Source organism: Manis pentadactyla, chromosome 4, assembly GCF_030020395.1.
Source record: "Manis pentadactyla isolate mManPen7 chromosome 4, mManPen7.hap1, whole genome shotgun sequence".
NCBI lineage: Eukaryota > Metazoa > Chordata > Mammalia > Pholidota > Manidae > Manis > Manis pentadactyla.
Window position 1 is genome coordinate 17,723,507 of NC_080022.1, and position 18,380 is coordinate 17,741,886.

Below are 18,380 nucleotides of genomic sequence, written 5' to 3' on the forward strand. Positions count from 1 at the left end.
CTAGTGACCCAGGCCTACTTCAAGAAACAAGAATCATCTCAAATAAGCAATCTAACCCTACAACTAAAGGAACAAGAAAAGAAAAATAAAGCCCAAAGTTAGTAGAAGGAGGCACATAATAAAGGCCAGAGCAGAAATAAATGAAATAGAGACTAAGAAAACAATAAAAAAAAATCAATGAAACTGAGAGCTGGTTCTTTGAAAAGATTAACAAAATAGGCAAACCTTTAGCCAGACTTATCAAGAAAAAAATAGAGAGGACTCAAACAAATCAGAAATGGAAAAGAAGTTAAAACTGACACCATAGAAATGCTCAGGGTTATAAGAGAATTCTATGAAAAATTATATGCCAATGAATTGGACAGCTTATAAGAAATAGATAAATTCCTAGATACATACACTCTCCCAAGACTGACCCAGAAAGAAATAGAAATCTGAACAGACCAATTACTAGTAACAAAATTGAACTGGTAATCAAAAACTCCCAACAAACAAAAGTCCAGTACCAGATGACTTCACTGGTGAGTTCTACCAAACCTTTAAAGAAGAGCTAATATCTATTCTTCTTAAAAGTATTCCAAAAAACAGAAGAGGAAGGAATACTTCCACACTCATTTTACAAGGCCAGCATTACCTTAATGCCAAAGCCAGACAAAGATGCTACAAAAAAAAAAAGAAGAAAATTACAGACCAATATCCTAGATGAATATAGATGCAAAAATTCTCCACAAAATATTAGCAAGCTGAATTAAGAAATACATCAAAAGGATCATCATCCCAACCAAGTTGGATTTATTCCAGGGATGCAAGAATGGCTCAATATCCACAAATCCATTAATGCGATACACCAAATTAACCAAAGGAAGAATAAAAACCATATGATCATCTAATAGATGCTGAAAAAGCATTTGACAAAATTTAACATCCGTTCATGATAAAAACTCTCAACAAAGTGGGTATAGAAGGAACATACCTCAGCATAATAAATGCCATATATGACAAACCCACAGTCAACATCATATTCAAGAGTGAAAAGCTGAAAGCTTTCCCTCTAAGATCAGTAACAAGACAAGGATGCCACTCTCACCACTTTTATTCAACATAGTACTGGAAGCCCTAGCTACAGCAATCATGCAAGAAATAAAAGGCATCCAAATTAGTAAGGAAGAAGTAAAAGTGTTACTATTTGCAGATGACATGACATTATATACAGAAAATCCTAAAGACTCAACCAAAAAACTATTAGAACTAATAAATGAATTCAGTAAATTTGCAGGATATAAAATCAATATACAGAAATCTGTTGCATTTCCATATACTAGTAACAAACTAGCAGAAAGAGAAATCAAGAAAACAATCCCATCTACAATTGCATCAAAAAGAGTAAATCTAACCAAATAGGTGAGACTTGTACACTGAAAACTGTAAGACACTGATGAAAGAAACAGAAGAAGACACAAATGGAAAGATATTCAATGCTCATGGATAGGAAGAATCAATACTGTCAAATGGCCATAATGCCCAAAGCAATCTTCAGATTTAATGTAATCTCTGTCAAAATACCAGTAGCATTTTTTCACTGAATTAGGACAAATTATCCTGAAATGTGTATGGAACCACAAAAGGCCCTGAATGGACAAAGCAATCTTGAGAAAGAAGAACAAAGCTCCCTGATTTCAAGGTATACTATGAAGCTCAGTGATCAAAACAGTATGGTATTGGCACAAAAAAAGATACATAGATTGATAGAACAAAACAGCCCAGAAATAAACCCATGCTTTTATGCTCAATTAATATATGACAAAGGAGACCAAGATTATGCAATGGAGAAAAGACAGTCTCTTTAATAAATAGTGTTGGGAAAACTGGATGCTATAGGCAAGAGAATGAAACTGGATCACTGTCTTATACCATATACAAAAATAAACTCAAAATGGATTAATGACCTAAATATAAGACCTAAAATGATAAAACTAGAAAAAAAGCAGGTAGTAAACTTTTGAACTTCAGCAATTCAAATTTTTGTCTGGATACATCTCCCCAGGCAAAGTAAACAAAAGCAAAAATAGTGGCACTATATCAAACTGAAAAGCTTCTGTTTGGAAACCATTAATAAAACAACAAAGCAACCTCCTCTATGGAGGAATATATTTGCAAATGATAAATCTGATAAGGGGCTAATATCCAAAATACATAAAGAACTCATACAACTCAACACCAACCCCCTCCCCACAAATAACTCAATTAAAAAAATAGGCAGAGGACCTGAATAGACCTTTTTTCAAAGAAGACATACAGATGGCCAACAGACACATGAAGACATGCTCAACATCACTAATCATCAGAGAAAAGCTATCACCTCATACCAGTCAGAATGGCTAATATTAATAAGATAAGAAATAACAAGTATTGGTGAGAATGTGGAGAAAAGGGAACCCTTCTACACTGTTGGAGGGAATGTCAGTTGGTGCAACCACTATGAAAAACAGTATGGAGGTTTCTCAAAGTCTAAAAATAGAAATATCATATGACCCTGTAATCTCACTTCTGGGAAAATACCTAAAGAAAACAAAAATCACCGATTCAAAAAGATCTGTGCACCCCTATGTTTATTGCCACATTATTTGCAATAGCCAAGATACAGAGGCAACCGAAGTGTCCATCAATAGGTAAATAGACAAAAATGAAGTGGTACATATATACAATGGAATATTACTCAGCCACAAAAATGAACAGAATCTTGCTATTTGCAACAACATGGTTGGAAGCCTAGAGGTAATTATGTTAAGTGAAATAAGCCAGGCAGAGAAAGAAAAATGCCATATGATTTCACTCATATGTGGAATCTAGAAAACAAAGTAAGTGAACAAAACAAAATAGACTCAAAGACCCAGAGAAGGGACCGGTGGTTGCTATGGGGAGGGCAATGGAGGGGGGATGAAATAGGTGAAGGGAGTAAAAAGGCACAAAATTCCAATTATAATATAAGTTAGCTACAGGGATGAAAGTATAGCATAGGGAATAGAGTCAATAATATTGTAATATCTTTGTATGCTGATGGATGGTAACTACACTATTGGAGTGAGCATTTAATAATGTAGATAACTGTTGAATCACAATGCTATACACCTGAAACCCATACAATATGTGTATCAACTATACTTCACTAAAAAATAAACAGAAGAAAATAAACATCAATTGTAATCCCACCACCCAGAGAATTCACCGTTAACATTTTAATGCTTATTATTCTCATCTTCTAAAATATATACAATTTTATTTTAATAAAATAAGATCACACTCTCTATAAAATTTGAAATCCACCCTTTTGACTTTCAAAACCTATCTTGAGCATCTTTCCAAAAAAATATTTTTTGCAACAACATTTTTGATGATGGCATATCAGTTATCATATGGCTGAACTGTAATTGTATATTAAGTATATTAGCCTTATATTTTCCATATAGATCACGAATAATTTCCTCAGTTGGGTTTTGCTTTTTATGCCAATTATGGTGCACTTTCCTCAGCTGGGTATGGTCCAATAAATACCAGCCACCATCTCCCTGGGTAGCCATCTGATACATGGCATTTCCCACATATGCAGGGCTCATGTCTATTGTGTTCATCTACATTGACAAAGCCAAGCACAGAGCTTGAAATGAAATAGCTACTCAGTAAACATGTGTTGGTTGTCAGACTAATTTTTAACCTGTGCCTCTGGGGGGTTAAAACTGTGCAACTGGTTGTTGACTTCCACTCTTGCCGTGTAGGTGGTCTGCTTTAGGCCCAATAATTCCTCTTCTAGAATCTATCCTGAAGAGTTTTTTAGAAATGGGCAGGCAGAGATTTATATACAAGGATGTTCATCCTAGCTTGATTTGTAATAGTGAAAAATTAGAAATGACTTCTAGTGATATGGAAATGATAATTAATTATATGATAGACAAACACAAATATGGAGTTTTAGGCTGCTTTTTCATAGTGTGAGAAAATTCTTATGATTTAATAGCATATGAAAAACCCAGAACATAAAATTATAAGATTGCCCAACTCTGTTAAGACTAGCATGAAATATACCAAAAAAACAAAAAAAATAAACAAGTGATGTGTGACTTGGGAATTCTTTTGGCTCCAAGGACCTGAAGACCTAACTTCCAGTGCCTTAAACACAGAGGGGTTTATTTTTCTCTCATAAGTACTCTGGAGGTCTGACAGCCTGGCGTCAGCAGCTTGGTTATGTTCAGGCTGGCATCTCTGCAATTCTCTTTTCTGTATGGTCACAAGATGGCTGCCCCAGCTCCAGGCATCAAGTCCAGACTTGATGCAAGGAGGAAGGAAAGTCACATGGTACCTACAGTGTCTATCTCTTTTTTCAAGAACATCAGGAGCCCACCGAGGTGCCCCAGAAGATTTCTGCCAGGGTCTCTGTAAGGCTGGAGGCACCAGAGGGAGGAGTGAGCACTTCGGACGCTGGCCTGATGACGTGCCCAAATCCCCAGCTACCGCCCCCTCCCAACCTGGAAAAGGTGCCTTAGTCTAGCCAATCCTCACGCCGCTGTAAATCTAAGCTCTGCCTCCCCCTACCTTCTTTAAAAACTCGCTGCCTGCGCTGCTGGGTGCGACTTCCCCGGCCTGTGACTAACCAGACCGGCGAACATCGCCGGGGATTGCACCCTATTAAACTTTTGGCTCATTTGTAGCCTCCTCGCCTGGTTCTTTCGGCTCGATTTTACCTTACAGTCTCTTTGGTCAGAATTTTGTCCTGTGACTACCTCTACCTACAAGGGAGCCTGGGGAAGTGAATATGTAGCTTCCTAGTCTCTAGAGTGGAAGGGCCAAGGAGCAGGAATATCTGTTATGTTAGTTAATAAACAGTATTGTCTACTCTGCTTATTTCTGGTTGGTGGGTTTATGAATATATTTACTTTTCTTCTTGGTTCTCTTCTGTCTTGTCCAAGTGTTCTACAACAAGCATATATAACTTCTATAATTGAAAGAAATGCAACAGATACTAGTTTGAAAAACCTTTGTGGTTGCGGGCTCCCATCTCTGGAAGTCAAAATTGTGTAGAAATAACTGTTGAATTCTGTGGGAGCTGGACTGACCCATCTATCCTCCTCAGTAGACTGTGATCCCCCCACATCCAAATCAGGCACTGTTCTAGTCACTCGGCAAGCATCCCCTCACCTACTTCTCATGGCAGCGTCCTTTACAGGAGAGCTGCAGAAAGCTTAAATAACTTGAGCCATACATTAAGGAAAGCAAAGCTGTATCTCAGATTATAGCACCAAGCTTTAATTTCGCATGTTCCTGCCACATAGTAAGATCAGTAAAGACTGTATTGAATGATTGCAGAGTAGATGAATCACTTGGATATGTAATTCTTTTTTTTTTTTTACAACCAGTACTTGATAGTTATTTCTTGTACTGCATCTATGTTACCATCAATTTTAACTAGTGCGACTGAAAAACAACACGCTATATAAATGATCTGCAAGGGAACTCTATGTTCACTTGCCTATCCTTGACTAATGGCTGGAAAACAAGATGACTCCAGATGAAAAGATAGCTGAGGATTTCTCATGGGGTCTTTAAAATTTTTTATTATGAAAAAATTCCAAACATATACAAAAGTAGAGAGAACAGTAGAACCCCTATGTACTCACCACCCAGCTTCAAGAATCATCAGTGTTTTGCTAATGTTTTCATTTATCTCCTTTCCTTTCCTTTCTGAAAAAATGGATTTGGACAAAATATTAACACATTAATATGTATTTGAAAGCTCCAAGAGATTTAAAAAAAATGTCCCTTCCATATTTTTTTTTAAACCGGAGTATTTTAAAGCAAAGACTCATTTCACCATGAACATTTCTCTAATTGGAACGAAAAGGGTTTTGTGTGGCCCTGGTTTCTCTTTGTTTAGATCTGCTAGCACAGGAAGCATTGATAGAAAAGTGAGGCTAGGGGTGTATGGATAGAGGTCAGGCTAGAGGCCCAGGGGACGAAGGGCTATGTTCTTTGCAGGCTGTGCAATTTGTTTTGTTCTCAACCCAGGGCACTCCTTCGCTGAGACTCCTTGGGCCTCAACATTTATCCTTTTCTCAAATTCTGAAAATAAAATGTCTGGCTTCCTCTTGCTAGAGACATCTGGGAAGTGTCACTTCTGAAACTATTTTTGTCATGAAAACATCACCCAAGTTGCTGGAAGTGATTTGGAAATTTTAAGGTTTTGAAAGCATCTGACTAGACTGGTGGCTGAGGCTGAGAGTGGCTAGAGGTTAATTGTTATACAGGCCAGGCATTTCCCATCACAGTTCCGGCCCCCGCCCCATGACCGGCCCCACCTCATCTTCTTGCTGTTGACTATTCTTCATGCTTTAGGCCAAGGATTACACCCAGGGCTGGTATGTGAAAGGTGGAAGAACAGGTGTGGAGAGCAGAAGCTGGTGGTGGTAAAGGGGGAGCTCAGTGGCTGGCTGTCCTTCCTTTAACCTGCACAGCCTAAACGTTCCTGGGCTATGCTGGGATCCTGTGTTTGCTGAGGGGCTCCACAAGATAAGAGACAAATTCCTGACTTTCTGAGTCCCATGCAGGGTACCAGGGACCACGCGATATCAACTGGAACGTCTCCCAGGACGAGCCAGGAAAAGAATAATATAAGAAGCAAGTAGGGATTGTAGCTAAGGAGGAACCAGAGGGGTCTGGCAGTAGACCAGATCAAGGGGAGGCCATTGGGAACAGGTTGGGAAGGGGAGAATAAGGGGAAGGCTGGTGTTCAGACTGATGAGTATGAATGAGGTGAGGCTGGGGAGCCTGGCTCCCCTGCATGATGGTGTACCCCCACCTTCCCTGGGCTCAGAAAACATAGAACAGATGATGATGGACAAGACCCCATGGGGAGGTGGTGGGTTCATAATGTTAGGCAGGAAAGTAGATATGAGCAGGGTGGAAAGAGAATAAGGCCAGGAAAGCCCACACTAGAAGGGACTCAAAGAGTTAACCAGTTAAAAATAGACAGCTCAGAAGGCCAGGAGCAACTTGGCCTAGAAGTTTGAATACTCCCCAGATAAAGAAAAGTATCTCAGCATAGCCTATGTTTCACTGTGTCAATTAGAAAATACCATTGTAAGATTTACTTTAGCACCTGCTAAAAGGCCCAGCTTATTCAGGAAGAATTCTATCTTAAAGCTAAGATTGCATTTTAATCAAATGGACAGTGGCGCAGCACATCTTGGAGGCAGGGCAGACAGTCTTGATTGATATGCTTCCAGACAGAAGCTAATATCCTAGAAAGGAATCAAGGCAGTATATTTCTTGTGTTAAGTTAAAAAAGAAGAAACTTAATGTCTTATCAAAGATGAACATTCTGAGACCATTTGGCAGGTCCACACCTGGCCCTTTGTCTCTTTCCTGAAAATCCTCAACTGCCTATAAAACCCCAGACCCTAAACCTTTCAGCACGCTCCTCTCTCTGAGGTTGCTTGCACTTTCTAAGTGCATAGCCTTAAAAATTTATCTCAACCATTCAGCGTGCCTCTTCTATGAGGTAGCTTACACTCCCCTTTCTCCAAGTGTGCACTTGCTCTCTTTAAATAAAGCTTAAACCTTTCAGGGTGTCTCTCCTCCCTAAGGTCGTCCCACTTTTTCTCTCTTTAAGTAATTTTAAATAAAACTTTTGCTCGGCTTAATTACTGTGTCTCTGCCCTTCAATTCTTTGTTGCGGTGGGGACAAGAACCGAGGAAAATACACAATGTCCCCCCAACAATAACTCTGAGCTGTTTGGGCTCACAGCACTTCTGACACCGTGGGGGTTTTCCACACCAACAACCAGTTCTCCAACTCTCCCAGGCCAAATGGTGTCTTACAATTTAATTCAGTCCTGACACTAACTACCCAGAGTTAGCTTAAGGGTGCGGTCCCACAAGACTGCCCTTGCTTCAGATGCCAGTCACGAGTCCCAGTTTGCCACCAGTACTTCTCACCAACTGGCTATAAATTGGGGGTTCCCATGACTCCCTACTCAGATTGGAGTAGATTTGCTAGAACAGCTCACAAAACTCAGGGAAACACGTTACTTACATTTACTGGCTTATTATTTACAGACTATTTACAGACATTTACAGACTATCATAAAGGATACAAATAAACAGCCAAGGGAAGAGGTATAGGGCAAGGACTAGGGTGCTTCTGTTCAGCAGAAAGACAGACATGAGCGGGGCAGGGAGAGAATAAAGGCAGTAAAGCCCACTAAAAGGGACTCAAAGAGTAATCAGATAAAACCAGAGAGCCAGAGAGGACTCAGAGTTATTTAGTTACTTAGTTGAAGTTTCAAAGGCGGGGAGTGTCTTAGAATGTCCACTTTGGTGTGTCTTAGAGACATTCCGTGGATGAAAAACAATTCCCCAGATAAAGAATAGTATCAGAGGACAAATACTCCCCAGATAAAGAAATCAGAGCACAGCCCATGTCTTCATTGTACCAATTCGATCAGGCCTCCAAGGCCAAAGACCGTCAGTCAAGGACTACTCTGCCCTGCTAAAAACCCCATAAAAAGAAGCCTCACAAGTAAACAGCCTGCATGTCTAACTTTAGGCAGGCCCGCTCTGCTCTGTCACAGAGTATAATAATAAAACTTATTTTGCTTTCTTGACTTTGTTTTCAAATTGACTTCCCTGCGTTTCTGAACCAAATTCCTTCCCAACACCGCTGGGCTCTCTCTGGATGCACCACCCTTTCAGGACCTACAGATGCATTCACTAATCTGGAAGCCCAGGGAATCCTGTCATTTAGGGTTCTTTAAGGAGGTTCCATTACTTAGGCATGGTTGAGTTAATCACTGGCTATTAGTGACTAAACCAATCTCCAGCCCCTCTCGTGTCCCTGGAGTTTGGCGTGCTGTTGATAGTTCCAACCGTCCAATCATGACTTGGCCTTTCTGGAGGCCAGCACCCACCCCCCCGCCCCGCCCCCGAAGCATCTAAGGATCCCCAGTCACCAGTCATCTCATTAGCATACAAAAGACACTCATCACTCTGGAGGTTCCAAGGGTTTTCAGTGACTGTCAGGAACCAGGGACAAAGACCAAATATTTACTTATTAAATTATATCACAATATCCTTTAGCAAGGCTCACCCCACTTTCTCCTACTGAGTGGTATTTGAGGTTTCATTGGGATTAAACGGGAAGCACTGAGATAACAGTGAAAGGCCTCAGGGACCTCCATCCCTGCTGCCCGCCCTTGGGACCTGCCCTGCCCACAGTCCTCCTGGGTGGGACCCTAATGGAGAACGTGGCTGAGCCTGGGTTCCGTGAGGAGGGGGCCAGGAAAAGAGAGCAGACCAGAGGGGGATATTCCAGGCTTCAGAAAGGCCGCTTATGGATGCTGCCCTGGATACTCTGATCCAAGGGTTCTGGACACAGAGAAAGGGATGTCCCTGCAGCACAGCAGGGACCAGCTCCTGCTCCCACACTGGATTGTCACCACATCTCCAAGCTTACTGCACCTCCAGTCCCATGATGCACTGCTTCTCAGGGGCTTCTTAGAGGGCAAACACACTCCCACCGACAGAGGGCACTCCCGCCGTGCTCCATAGGGCCAACAGGAAGGATAAGTGCATCCCAGAGAAGGGCTGGTGACAAATTGCTGAGCCATCCCCAGCACGGAGAAATTTTTACCCTTCCGGACAATGGGGCCAAGAAGCCACACCCATTTATCCATCTACTCACTGCTTTGCTCATTCATTACTTTAGGGATGCTCAAGTGTTTATTGAGTTCTTAGGCACGACTCACCTCTGGGCTCCGGGGCCTCCACGTACCCCTCCGCATTGCTCAGGTGCAGTGTGGCAGATCAGAACATCCTCTGAACCAGGACCCACGGACTCTTGTTCTTGTCCTGACTCTGCCATTTACCGTTCAGGTTCTCGACTGCCACAGCTGTAAAAACGGGGCCAGTGATGCTGTCCATTTCGATCTGATGAGCACTGAGACAGGAGAATGCTGCATACCCATGTGATTGACATCGTGATCTGCGCCTAATTCCCTTGTCGGGGCGAGGATCACGTGGAGGAGGAGGGCAGGCTGCTGTGTGAAGATGAAGTACTAATATAGCCATATGTAAGGCTGTGATGATTTTAAGGACAAAGTAATGGATACTGCGACCTTTTTCATTGACACACGAAAGAAGCCAGATCTCCTCTCTGAGAAACCAAGTATGAGAGTGGGAGCTAGGATGGGGCCTTTTTCTTTACCACAGAGTCATGAGGAAAGCAAAGCAAAGGAGAGTCAAGTTCTGGGAGTTAATAAAAATCTTCTCTCAGCTGGAAAGGCCCTTAGAAATGATCTTTCAACCTTCTTTTACAGATAGGAAACTGAGGTCCAGAGAAAGACAAGAATTGCCCGAATCACACAGTGAGTGCGTGGCCTCAAGCCCAGGGGTGTTATGCAGTTCCCCATGCTCGTTCCCAGCCAGGGCACAGTCAGGTTTCCCTTGCCGCCTGGCCCCCCACTCCTCTTCACTGACCACCTGGTCAAACTGCACTGTGGCACCTGGAACGCAAGCTGCTGGGTGATACGAATTCCCCACACGCCTTGATGCCCATGTAAGTGGTGGACAGAGACATGATTAATTTCATCCTTAAGTTCAGATGTTATTTCAGAAATCAGAGACTGGTGTTACCTCCCAGTGCTGGGAATATAGATGATTTTTATTTTTCTCCTTTATAATTTTCAGGGTTTTCCAAAGTTTTACAACAAACATCTATGACTTTATAAACCCCATTCCCTCCAAATCTTAAAAAAGAAGGAAATTGGAGGGCGGTGAGCTGCCCAGTTCTGAACTGAGGTCCATCAAGCAAGGCCAACCAGTATCTGTCACACCAGGCAGAGGTCCTGAAGGTCACCCCACTCTACGGCCTGGCACCCAATACCACCCGCCCAGGCAGCGTCACCCCCCTTCCTGCCTTTGCTCTCACCTTGCCCTGCTCCTCGAATGTCCTTTGCCCATTACCATCACCAAATCGGACTCATTTTTTAGGGTCCCCCATCCATTCTGCCAGTTCCGTGAAGGTGTTTTAAAGCCCACCTTCCCCTCCTGAGACAAACATCTGTTTCCCTTCTCTGACCACTAGTGGCACTTCATTTGGATCTGTTTCATCATCCTTACCATCTGCCTTGTGCACCCCGCTCTGTCTCGCTTACTGGGCTGAGGCCTCCTTGTGAGAGGGAGCTGCATATGATTTATCTTTATGCTTCAATAATATCCTCAGCCTGGCAAACAGTAGACTTCACATGAACGTTCAGGGAACTTAAATGAATCAAACACATAGACTCCTAAAGGAAGAATATTGTGATACATCAGTTTATGTCAGGATTCCTCAACCTCAGCACCCAAGTTGACATGTAGGGACAGGTGATTCTGTGTGGCAGAGAACATCCCTGGCTTCTACCTACTAGATGTCAGTAGCCACCCCAGTTATAACAACCAAAAATTGGGACATTGCCGAATGTCCCCTGGGGGACAAAACTGCCTCCTGTTGAGAACCACTGGCATATGGTTTATAAAGGGTTTTCATAAACAATCTCTGGGGTAGAAATTCCCATTTACTAGGTGAGCAAGGCAAGGCTCACAAAGAGGTTAGAGTCGCAACTGGTTCGTGCACATAGGACCCCATTCCAAGCCAGGGCTGATTCAGCGGCCCCCGAGGCCTTTCAAGACCAGCAAGGTTATTGCCTCTCCAGTTTGGTGTGTCCCCTCCACTCTCATCACTTTGTCCTGGGCCTACCCTGCCCCACCCCCCATGGCCTCGGCCAGGCTGTGACCCACTGGTTGACCCTACTGGTCCATGCAGACAGACCTCAGGTTGTGCCCCAACACACCCGTCACATCTTCTCCAGCACCCTGTGCTCCTCCCCGTGCTTGAACACACTGATGGTGACATGACCCGTCTCAGAGCCATACTTGTTCTTGACGAAGACACCGTAGCGCCCACTGTCCTCACTGTTGACCTTCTCGATGGTGATGGTGACCTCCGTCCCCTTCACCTCCAGGTGGTAGCGGTCAAGGAAGGTGACAGGCTGATCATTCTTCAGCCAGGAGATTTCTGGGGAGGGATCTCCTGAGATGACACAGGTCAGGCACAAGGTCTGTTTGAAAGGAAGGGAAGGGAATGCTCAGAGTCACCTCCTTGTAATAACCCTTGGCATTCACCTTCACTCCCCAGTACAAGTTGCTTCTTGTGATAAATTCATTACGTGTATTATACTGTAACCCATAACAGGGTAACCTTAAAGGGAGAGACATTTTATTCTAACTCACGTCCTCCATCCTCAACTTTTGTACAGGAATATTTAGTAGTTAGAACTTCAGCCCATTAACACCAGAAAGTATCTGCCCCACAATGGCCTGGCCATTGCTTTATTGCTTTTTGTCATACATATTTTGTCACTGTGATTTTACTGTGCAAGTAAAACTCTATTGCTTTAATACAAAGATTTATAAATTGAGTTGGAGAAATTTCTTCTTGTTATTATATTCCCTATGCTGAACTTTCACCCTCATGACTAACTTTTAATTGGAAGTTTGTACTTCTTTATCCCCTTCACCTATTTTTCCCATCCCCCAACATCCTTCCCCTATGTCAACCACCAATCTGTTCTCTGTGGTTATGAGTCTATTTCTGTTCTGTTTGTTTGTTCATTTGTTTTGTTTTTTAGATTCCACATGTAATTGAGGCCCTAATACAGAGATCACCATTACAGTGTCATGGTCAGACACTCAGTCTGGACCTGGGCTGCCTGGGTAGGAGTCTCAGTTCAGTCCCTTTAAACTATGTGACCGTAGGTAAGTCCTTTAACCTCTCTGGGCCTCAGTTTCCTCAGCTGTAAATGTGTCTGGTGATAAGACCCTATTTAATGTGGTTGCCTTGATCACTAAACAAGCTAAAATATGTGCACAGATGGAATAGTGCCTGCGAGAAAGCACCATAAAAACGTGAACAGCGTGGGAGTGCTGGCTGTGGAATGGAGGGAGTCTGTACCTTATCTTCCATGATTGTGGCCACATCTGGCAGGCCCCTCACCACTTTGGCACGATCTGGAAGGGAAAGACAAGACCCCAGTGATGAATGCTCTCCCACCAGCTGCTTCCCAGAAGTGGGTGCCGCAGAGTTGAGGTTTATTTTTAAGCAATACTTCTTTTTCTGTTCTCATCATTTGGGGTGGAAATCTTTCCGTTTGTATCACATGTTTTCCTGCCTTCATAAACAAAAGATAGAGGATGTCATGTGTTCTTGTCCTTGACTTGAGGTCATCTTTATGATTGGTGGCACCTGGAGGTGACAGCGAGGTGCCCCTCCCCTCGAGAACCAGGAAGGAAGGGAAATGAGATTGTGCTGAGGCTTAAACCCACAAAATGCACACAACAGGTGTGATGAGCCAGTTAAGGAAAAACCCCAGGTTGGGGGGCAGGAAAAGCAGGATGCAGCTTTTGGGACACTGACTCTGGAGAAGGAGGGTACCTGGTGGTCACTGTAGATGAGCAGGAAGAGATTATGGTTATAAATGATTAAGCAGAAAGCCAATGTATTCCTTATGCTACAATTGAGGCTGTGGGACCAAGACGGGTGGGCAGCCTGGACCCCAGAGCATGGATCCAGGAAGTGCAAAGAGTCCAAAGCAGATGGATGATGTCTGTCTTGGATGTAAGGGGAGCACGGTCCTGATTTGGGGCTGGGTGGGGAAGGCCCCAGAAATGTATGCTGTTGTGGGCAGGAATGTTTGTGGGGCTGTTGGCAGCTGGGTGAAATGATCCACTCCCCCGACTCCTGATTCACAAGCTCCAGTAACCATATTTTGGTGAATTCAGCTTCCCTCTGCTAGGGTCCTGGAAGAGGTGTCCCGCCCAGGGACAGAGCATTATGGATGGCAGGGGACATTCGTCTGAGCCAGTGATTAGATGGTGGTGTGAGGGGCTTGGGAGGGCCTCCATGAGTCAGCCGAGCAGGCAGGTGCCGGGCCGAGCTCCTCCCACCTGGGGGGTCACCCCCTGCAAGGGCTTCTCATGGTTGCTTAGATGCCCAGTTGCCCCCTTCCAGATTATAGTTAGGAGTGCCGAGGCCTGCACTTCCTGCCAAGTGGGGACACTCAGGGGCACTGACACCATGGAGGGTGAACCACCCCCTCTCAAAAATGCCCCAAGCTATCGGGGTTTAGGCTCTCTCCCGTTTCTCACAGTTGTTCAGTCTCCTTCCTTGGTGCCAAATTGCAGGGGCTGCTTTGCTCTGCTGCCTGAAGTCTCTCATGGGAATTCCTGCTCTGATCTGCTGGGTCGGTGAGCCCAGGAGGCCGGGCTCCTAGAACTGGGCGGTTTGGAATTGGCTGGGGGACACCTGATGAAGCTCAAGTGCATGGATGTGGCACCTGGGCTGCTCTGAGGCCGAGCCACATCTCTCAGGGTGTGGGGCTGTGTCCTGGACTAGACGAGGCCCCAGTGCCCTGAGAACCAGAACCAGCTTCGGCTTTGAAGTCGTCTCCTCCCCACACCTCACTCGGAAAGGCCAGCCCGGCCTCGTTCCTGTCTATCCCTGCCTGCTGGGTCCCACCTGGTGGAGCACCTGACTTGGTCTGCAGGCCTGCTCTGCACCAGGCCCATTCTGGGTGCTCCCCACCCACGGGCTCAGGTATCCTCAACTCCTTGTCCGTCTGCACCGTCCTGCAGCTCTGTGACAGCCCAGAGCCACACGGGCCGCTCGGGGACGGGAACTTCAGCAGCCTCCCAGGAGGCATGAGCTGCCCGGAAACTGGCCCCAGCTCAGAAAAGAAAACAACAGAAATATGGGTGGACTTACTCTTCTCGATGACGGCCAAGGCTCTGAAAAACAGGAAAGAAAAAATGGCTCAGGGCTCCATTTGTTTAAGGACAGTCCTGCGTGGGTGGGGGGTGAGAGGGTGGCAGGGAAGGATGGAGCCGGCCAGGTCTCCTTGGAAGGAAGGGGTCCTACGCAGAGCTCATGCCACACCCCGAGGGGTCTATGAGTCACACGAGAACACAGATGGCACTCACTTCAGTCTCTGGTGCTCAGCCATGGCGTCGTCAAAAGCTGCAAGAAGGCAAAAGGGGAGGAGGAGGGGAGCGTCAGGGTCTCTGCACCCCTGGCCCGCAGGCACAGGGCTGGGGCTGGCTGTTCCTTCACTCCGCCCTCCCATTCCAACCTTCTCTCGGGGCACTGCCAGGATTGGGTGGGGAGTCGGAAGTCCCCGCAAAAGGCCATGGGATTTTCTAAACAGGTTTCTCTGTGGGCAGACAGGTGAACAGTACCTTGTCCCGAGAGATCGGCTGAGAGCTGTCGGGTTTCCTGCCCAGCAGTTATCTCCAGGGTGTATTTGCCCTTGTCTGAGTCTTTGGGGTCCAGGATGTGGAGCCAGATCTCATCCAGGGTGGTGCCAGCCCTCAGCCGGTCACCACTCTCCAGGCGCTTCTCTCTGAGGTGAGGGCCAGGAAGTGGTTAGCAGGGCTCAGCTCGTCAGTCCTGCCTGGCACAGGCTGTCTGTCTGCAGGTCTACAGGCACCTCTGCACACTGCCCCAGCCCCCGCCCAACTCCTCTCCTGGGCTCTTGCTTCCAGATCTGTGGGCTGAAGGTCATGACTGTCCATGCAACATGTCACAAAGATCCATCCACTCATCCATCCATCCATCCATCCATCCATCCATCCATCCATCCATCCATCCATCCATCCTTAATTCATCAGTTCTTGCGGGACATCAAGTGCATGCCAGTGCTGAGTGTTTCTGACAGGTCCTTTGGCTGGGACTTTGAGGCACCCGTGCTCCACGGTCAGGGACCACCACCTCCCCCAACCTCAGGAGTCACTCCCTCTCCACCTCATTCTCCTCAACTTACACCCTCCCAGGGCTTCTCCCCACAACCCCCCTCCGCTAGACCTTAGAAACCATATAAACTCCTTCCCTTCTACTTAAATTTCATTCCTGGAGGCACCCTGCCCCTGTCCCCAGTGTAGTGTTATAGAAATGACTCCTCTGGGCCTAGATGCTCTGCTTGGGGAAAGAACCCTTGGCCCAGCTCTCACTCATTTGACAACTTAACCAAATCAGTCCAGACTTCTCCACAAAATAGATGCAGTAATGTCTGCCCCACAAGGCTGAGGTGTTCAAATGATAAGAAGCACTGGGAAAATTCTGCACTCAAACTACCTGGGGCCGCTGAGCTCTTGGCTGGGTGTCTGTGGAGGCCCTATTTCCCCTGCCTTCCAGCGCTGGCCCTCACTCAGTAATGAGCCCCACAGGGCCCTCTGCCTCCACCTCTCCTCGCAGCCTGGCTGCCTGAGTTTGCTGTGGCTACACAGACCCACAAGGGCACCACCGACCCAACTCATCTTCTGGTTATTCCCCACTCCTGCATCCTGCCCTCCCAGTTCCCAGATGATGCTCTACGACAATGATCCTTCTGTGATCATAGGTATTCTTGAAAAATGGTCCTACTACCAGGGTTCCCACCTCCCTGGAGAACCTCCCTCCTGCACCCCTAACTGCTGTTCCCTATCCCCAGCTCCCTCTGTGGACGGCACAGCTGGTGGGAGACCCTGTCTCTGCCAGTCCCGCCTGGCCAGGGCTCCAGGTGAGGCCAGCATACCTGTGGGACCAGGTGGTTTTCATGTACTGCATGTTGCAGTACTTGACCTTGCTGAAGAGCCGGATCCCCTCCTCAGTTCCCTGGATTTTCAGGGGGGTTGCAGAGAGAGCTGGGGAGGCAGAGCAGAAGGTTAAAGCTCTTTGGGGAGCACATTTTGGGGCCATATCTGGGGGTGTGGTGGGGGGAATGCAGTGCTGAGGGGGCAGAAACTTCTCCCCCAGTCTTGAGGTTGGAAACCAGACCCACCCCTGGTAGCTAAGGCTGTTGGAGGCCCCTTGGAGACTATCTGGCCTCAAGGCCAGGCTGGGCCAAGAGAGGGGCTTGCTTACCACCAATCCTGCCCAGCTCAGTGAAGATGGCATCCAGGACTGGAAGGAGACAGAAAGAATGGTCAGCTGATGTAGGGCCCCCCTAGGGATGTGCCAGGAGTGGGGACATCCTTGGGAGAGACTGGTGGGACACACGAGCAGCTCTCAGGCATGAGGGGCTCTGCAGGAGGACTCCCGCGGCGTGTGGGTGGAGGGGGCTGGGCACTCAGTGGCTAATGGAGCTGGAGGGCGCCACGGCTGGAGGACAGATAAGCTGACCTGACAGTTTTCTTGCAGGCTGGGCCAACGAGCCTGATGAGGAGGCTGGGGCCCGGGGTGGGGCAGAGGGGTGAACTCAGGCTTCAGGTCTTGAACCCTAGGTTCACTGTAGTGTATGGCAGTGAACATGGGCATCAGTGTCACGGACCAAGCCCCTGCCACTGACTAGCTGTGCAGCAGTGGGCAGTTCACTTAGCCTCTCTGTGTCCCAGGTGTCCCAGGTGACATGGGCATCCCACAGGTTTTTCCCCGTAGGTCACGACACAGGGTCTTGGTTCAGGGTGACCCCCTCGGCCTCCTGGCCCGTCTCTAACCTCACCAGCACCTACCTTCACCTGTGAGGTCCAGCATGGTGTCATCCTCCCCTCGAGTGTCAGAAACCGTCGCTCTGTAAATCCCCCTGTCCTCCTTGGACAGCTGGAAAGGAGGGTGAGTGACGGTGTGGCAGCACGGGCTCCAGAAGGAGCGGCGGGCAGCAGCTCAGCCTGGGCTCCGGGCTTGCCCCTAACTCTGTGCGGCCTCGGGCGAGACCCTCTCTCCCCTGGGCCTCCATTTACCCATCTGGAATGGGTAGGGCTCCTTCCACCTCCAGAGCCCTTTGATTCCAAGCTTAGGGTTTGTCTGGGCCCGGGCCTGGCAGGGGAGGGTGGGCTGGGGTGGGGGAGTGCGGGCGGACACAGACACCCCACATCTGCACTTCAGGGAGCTGCTCTGCGCTGAGCACAGGGAGCCTCCCTCGCGGTGTGTCCGAGCATTACACACCCTCCACCCGAGCTGCCCTGGGAGGAGGGACCCCTCCACACTTCTCTAGAAGGAGGCATGTTTTCTTTTGCCCAGGACGAAGGGGGTCCTTTCTAGAACATGCTTGCCAATCCCAAATGAAGCCTGAACCATCACTCAGCAAAGCAAGAACTTGGGACGTGCTTTGGAAGCAAAGTCCAGAGGCCAGAAGTGGCCTCTCCTTACTCAGTGTCTCCTTCAGGGCCTGGGAGTGCTGTCTGCCTGCCCCCACTACACCCTCCATCCCCTCAAAAAGCCCCTCCCACCCCAACCGTCTCTACATAGTGTGTTTCAAGGCAGATCCAAGGCAGAGGTGGCTTTTAACCTGGGGATGGATGTGCTGAGCCCCAGCAGTCCTTGC

The 18,380-nt window shown here is 46.9% G+C and overlaps 1 protein-coding gene across 1 annotated transcript in view; it reads right to left on the reverse strand.

Moving 5' to 3' along the window:
* Positions 1 to 10,687: 10,687 nt before the first annotated feature.
* Positions 10,688 to 18,380, reverse strand: part of MYOM3 (myomesin 3) — a 47,465-nt gene continuing 39,772 nt past the window's right edge. Inside the window, exons 30-37 of the mRNA XM_036914711.2 lie at positions 17,569 to 17,656; positions 16,982 to 17,020; positions 16,653 to 16,761; positions 15,319 to 15,482; positions 15,064 to 15,100; positions 14,849 to 14,871; positions 13,040 to 13,095; positions 10,688 to 12,146 (exon numbers count right to left, since the gene is read on the reverse strand). Coding sequence (XP_036770606.2) covers positions 11,883 to 12,146; positions 13,040 to 13,095; positions 14,849 to 14,871; positions 15,064 to 15,100; positions 15,319 to 15,482; positions 16,653 to 16,761; positions 16,982 to 17,020; positions 17,569 to 17,656 — 780 coding nt within the window. The 3' untranslated portion in view covers positions 10,688 to 11,882. The remainder of the gene's footprint in view (positions 12,147 to 13,039; positions 13,096 to 14,848; positions 14,872 to 15,063; positions 15,101 to 15,318; positions 15,483 to 16,652; positions 16,762 to 16,981; positions 17,021 to 17,568; positions 17,657 to 18,380) is intronic.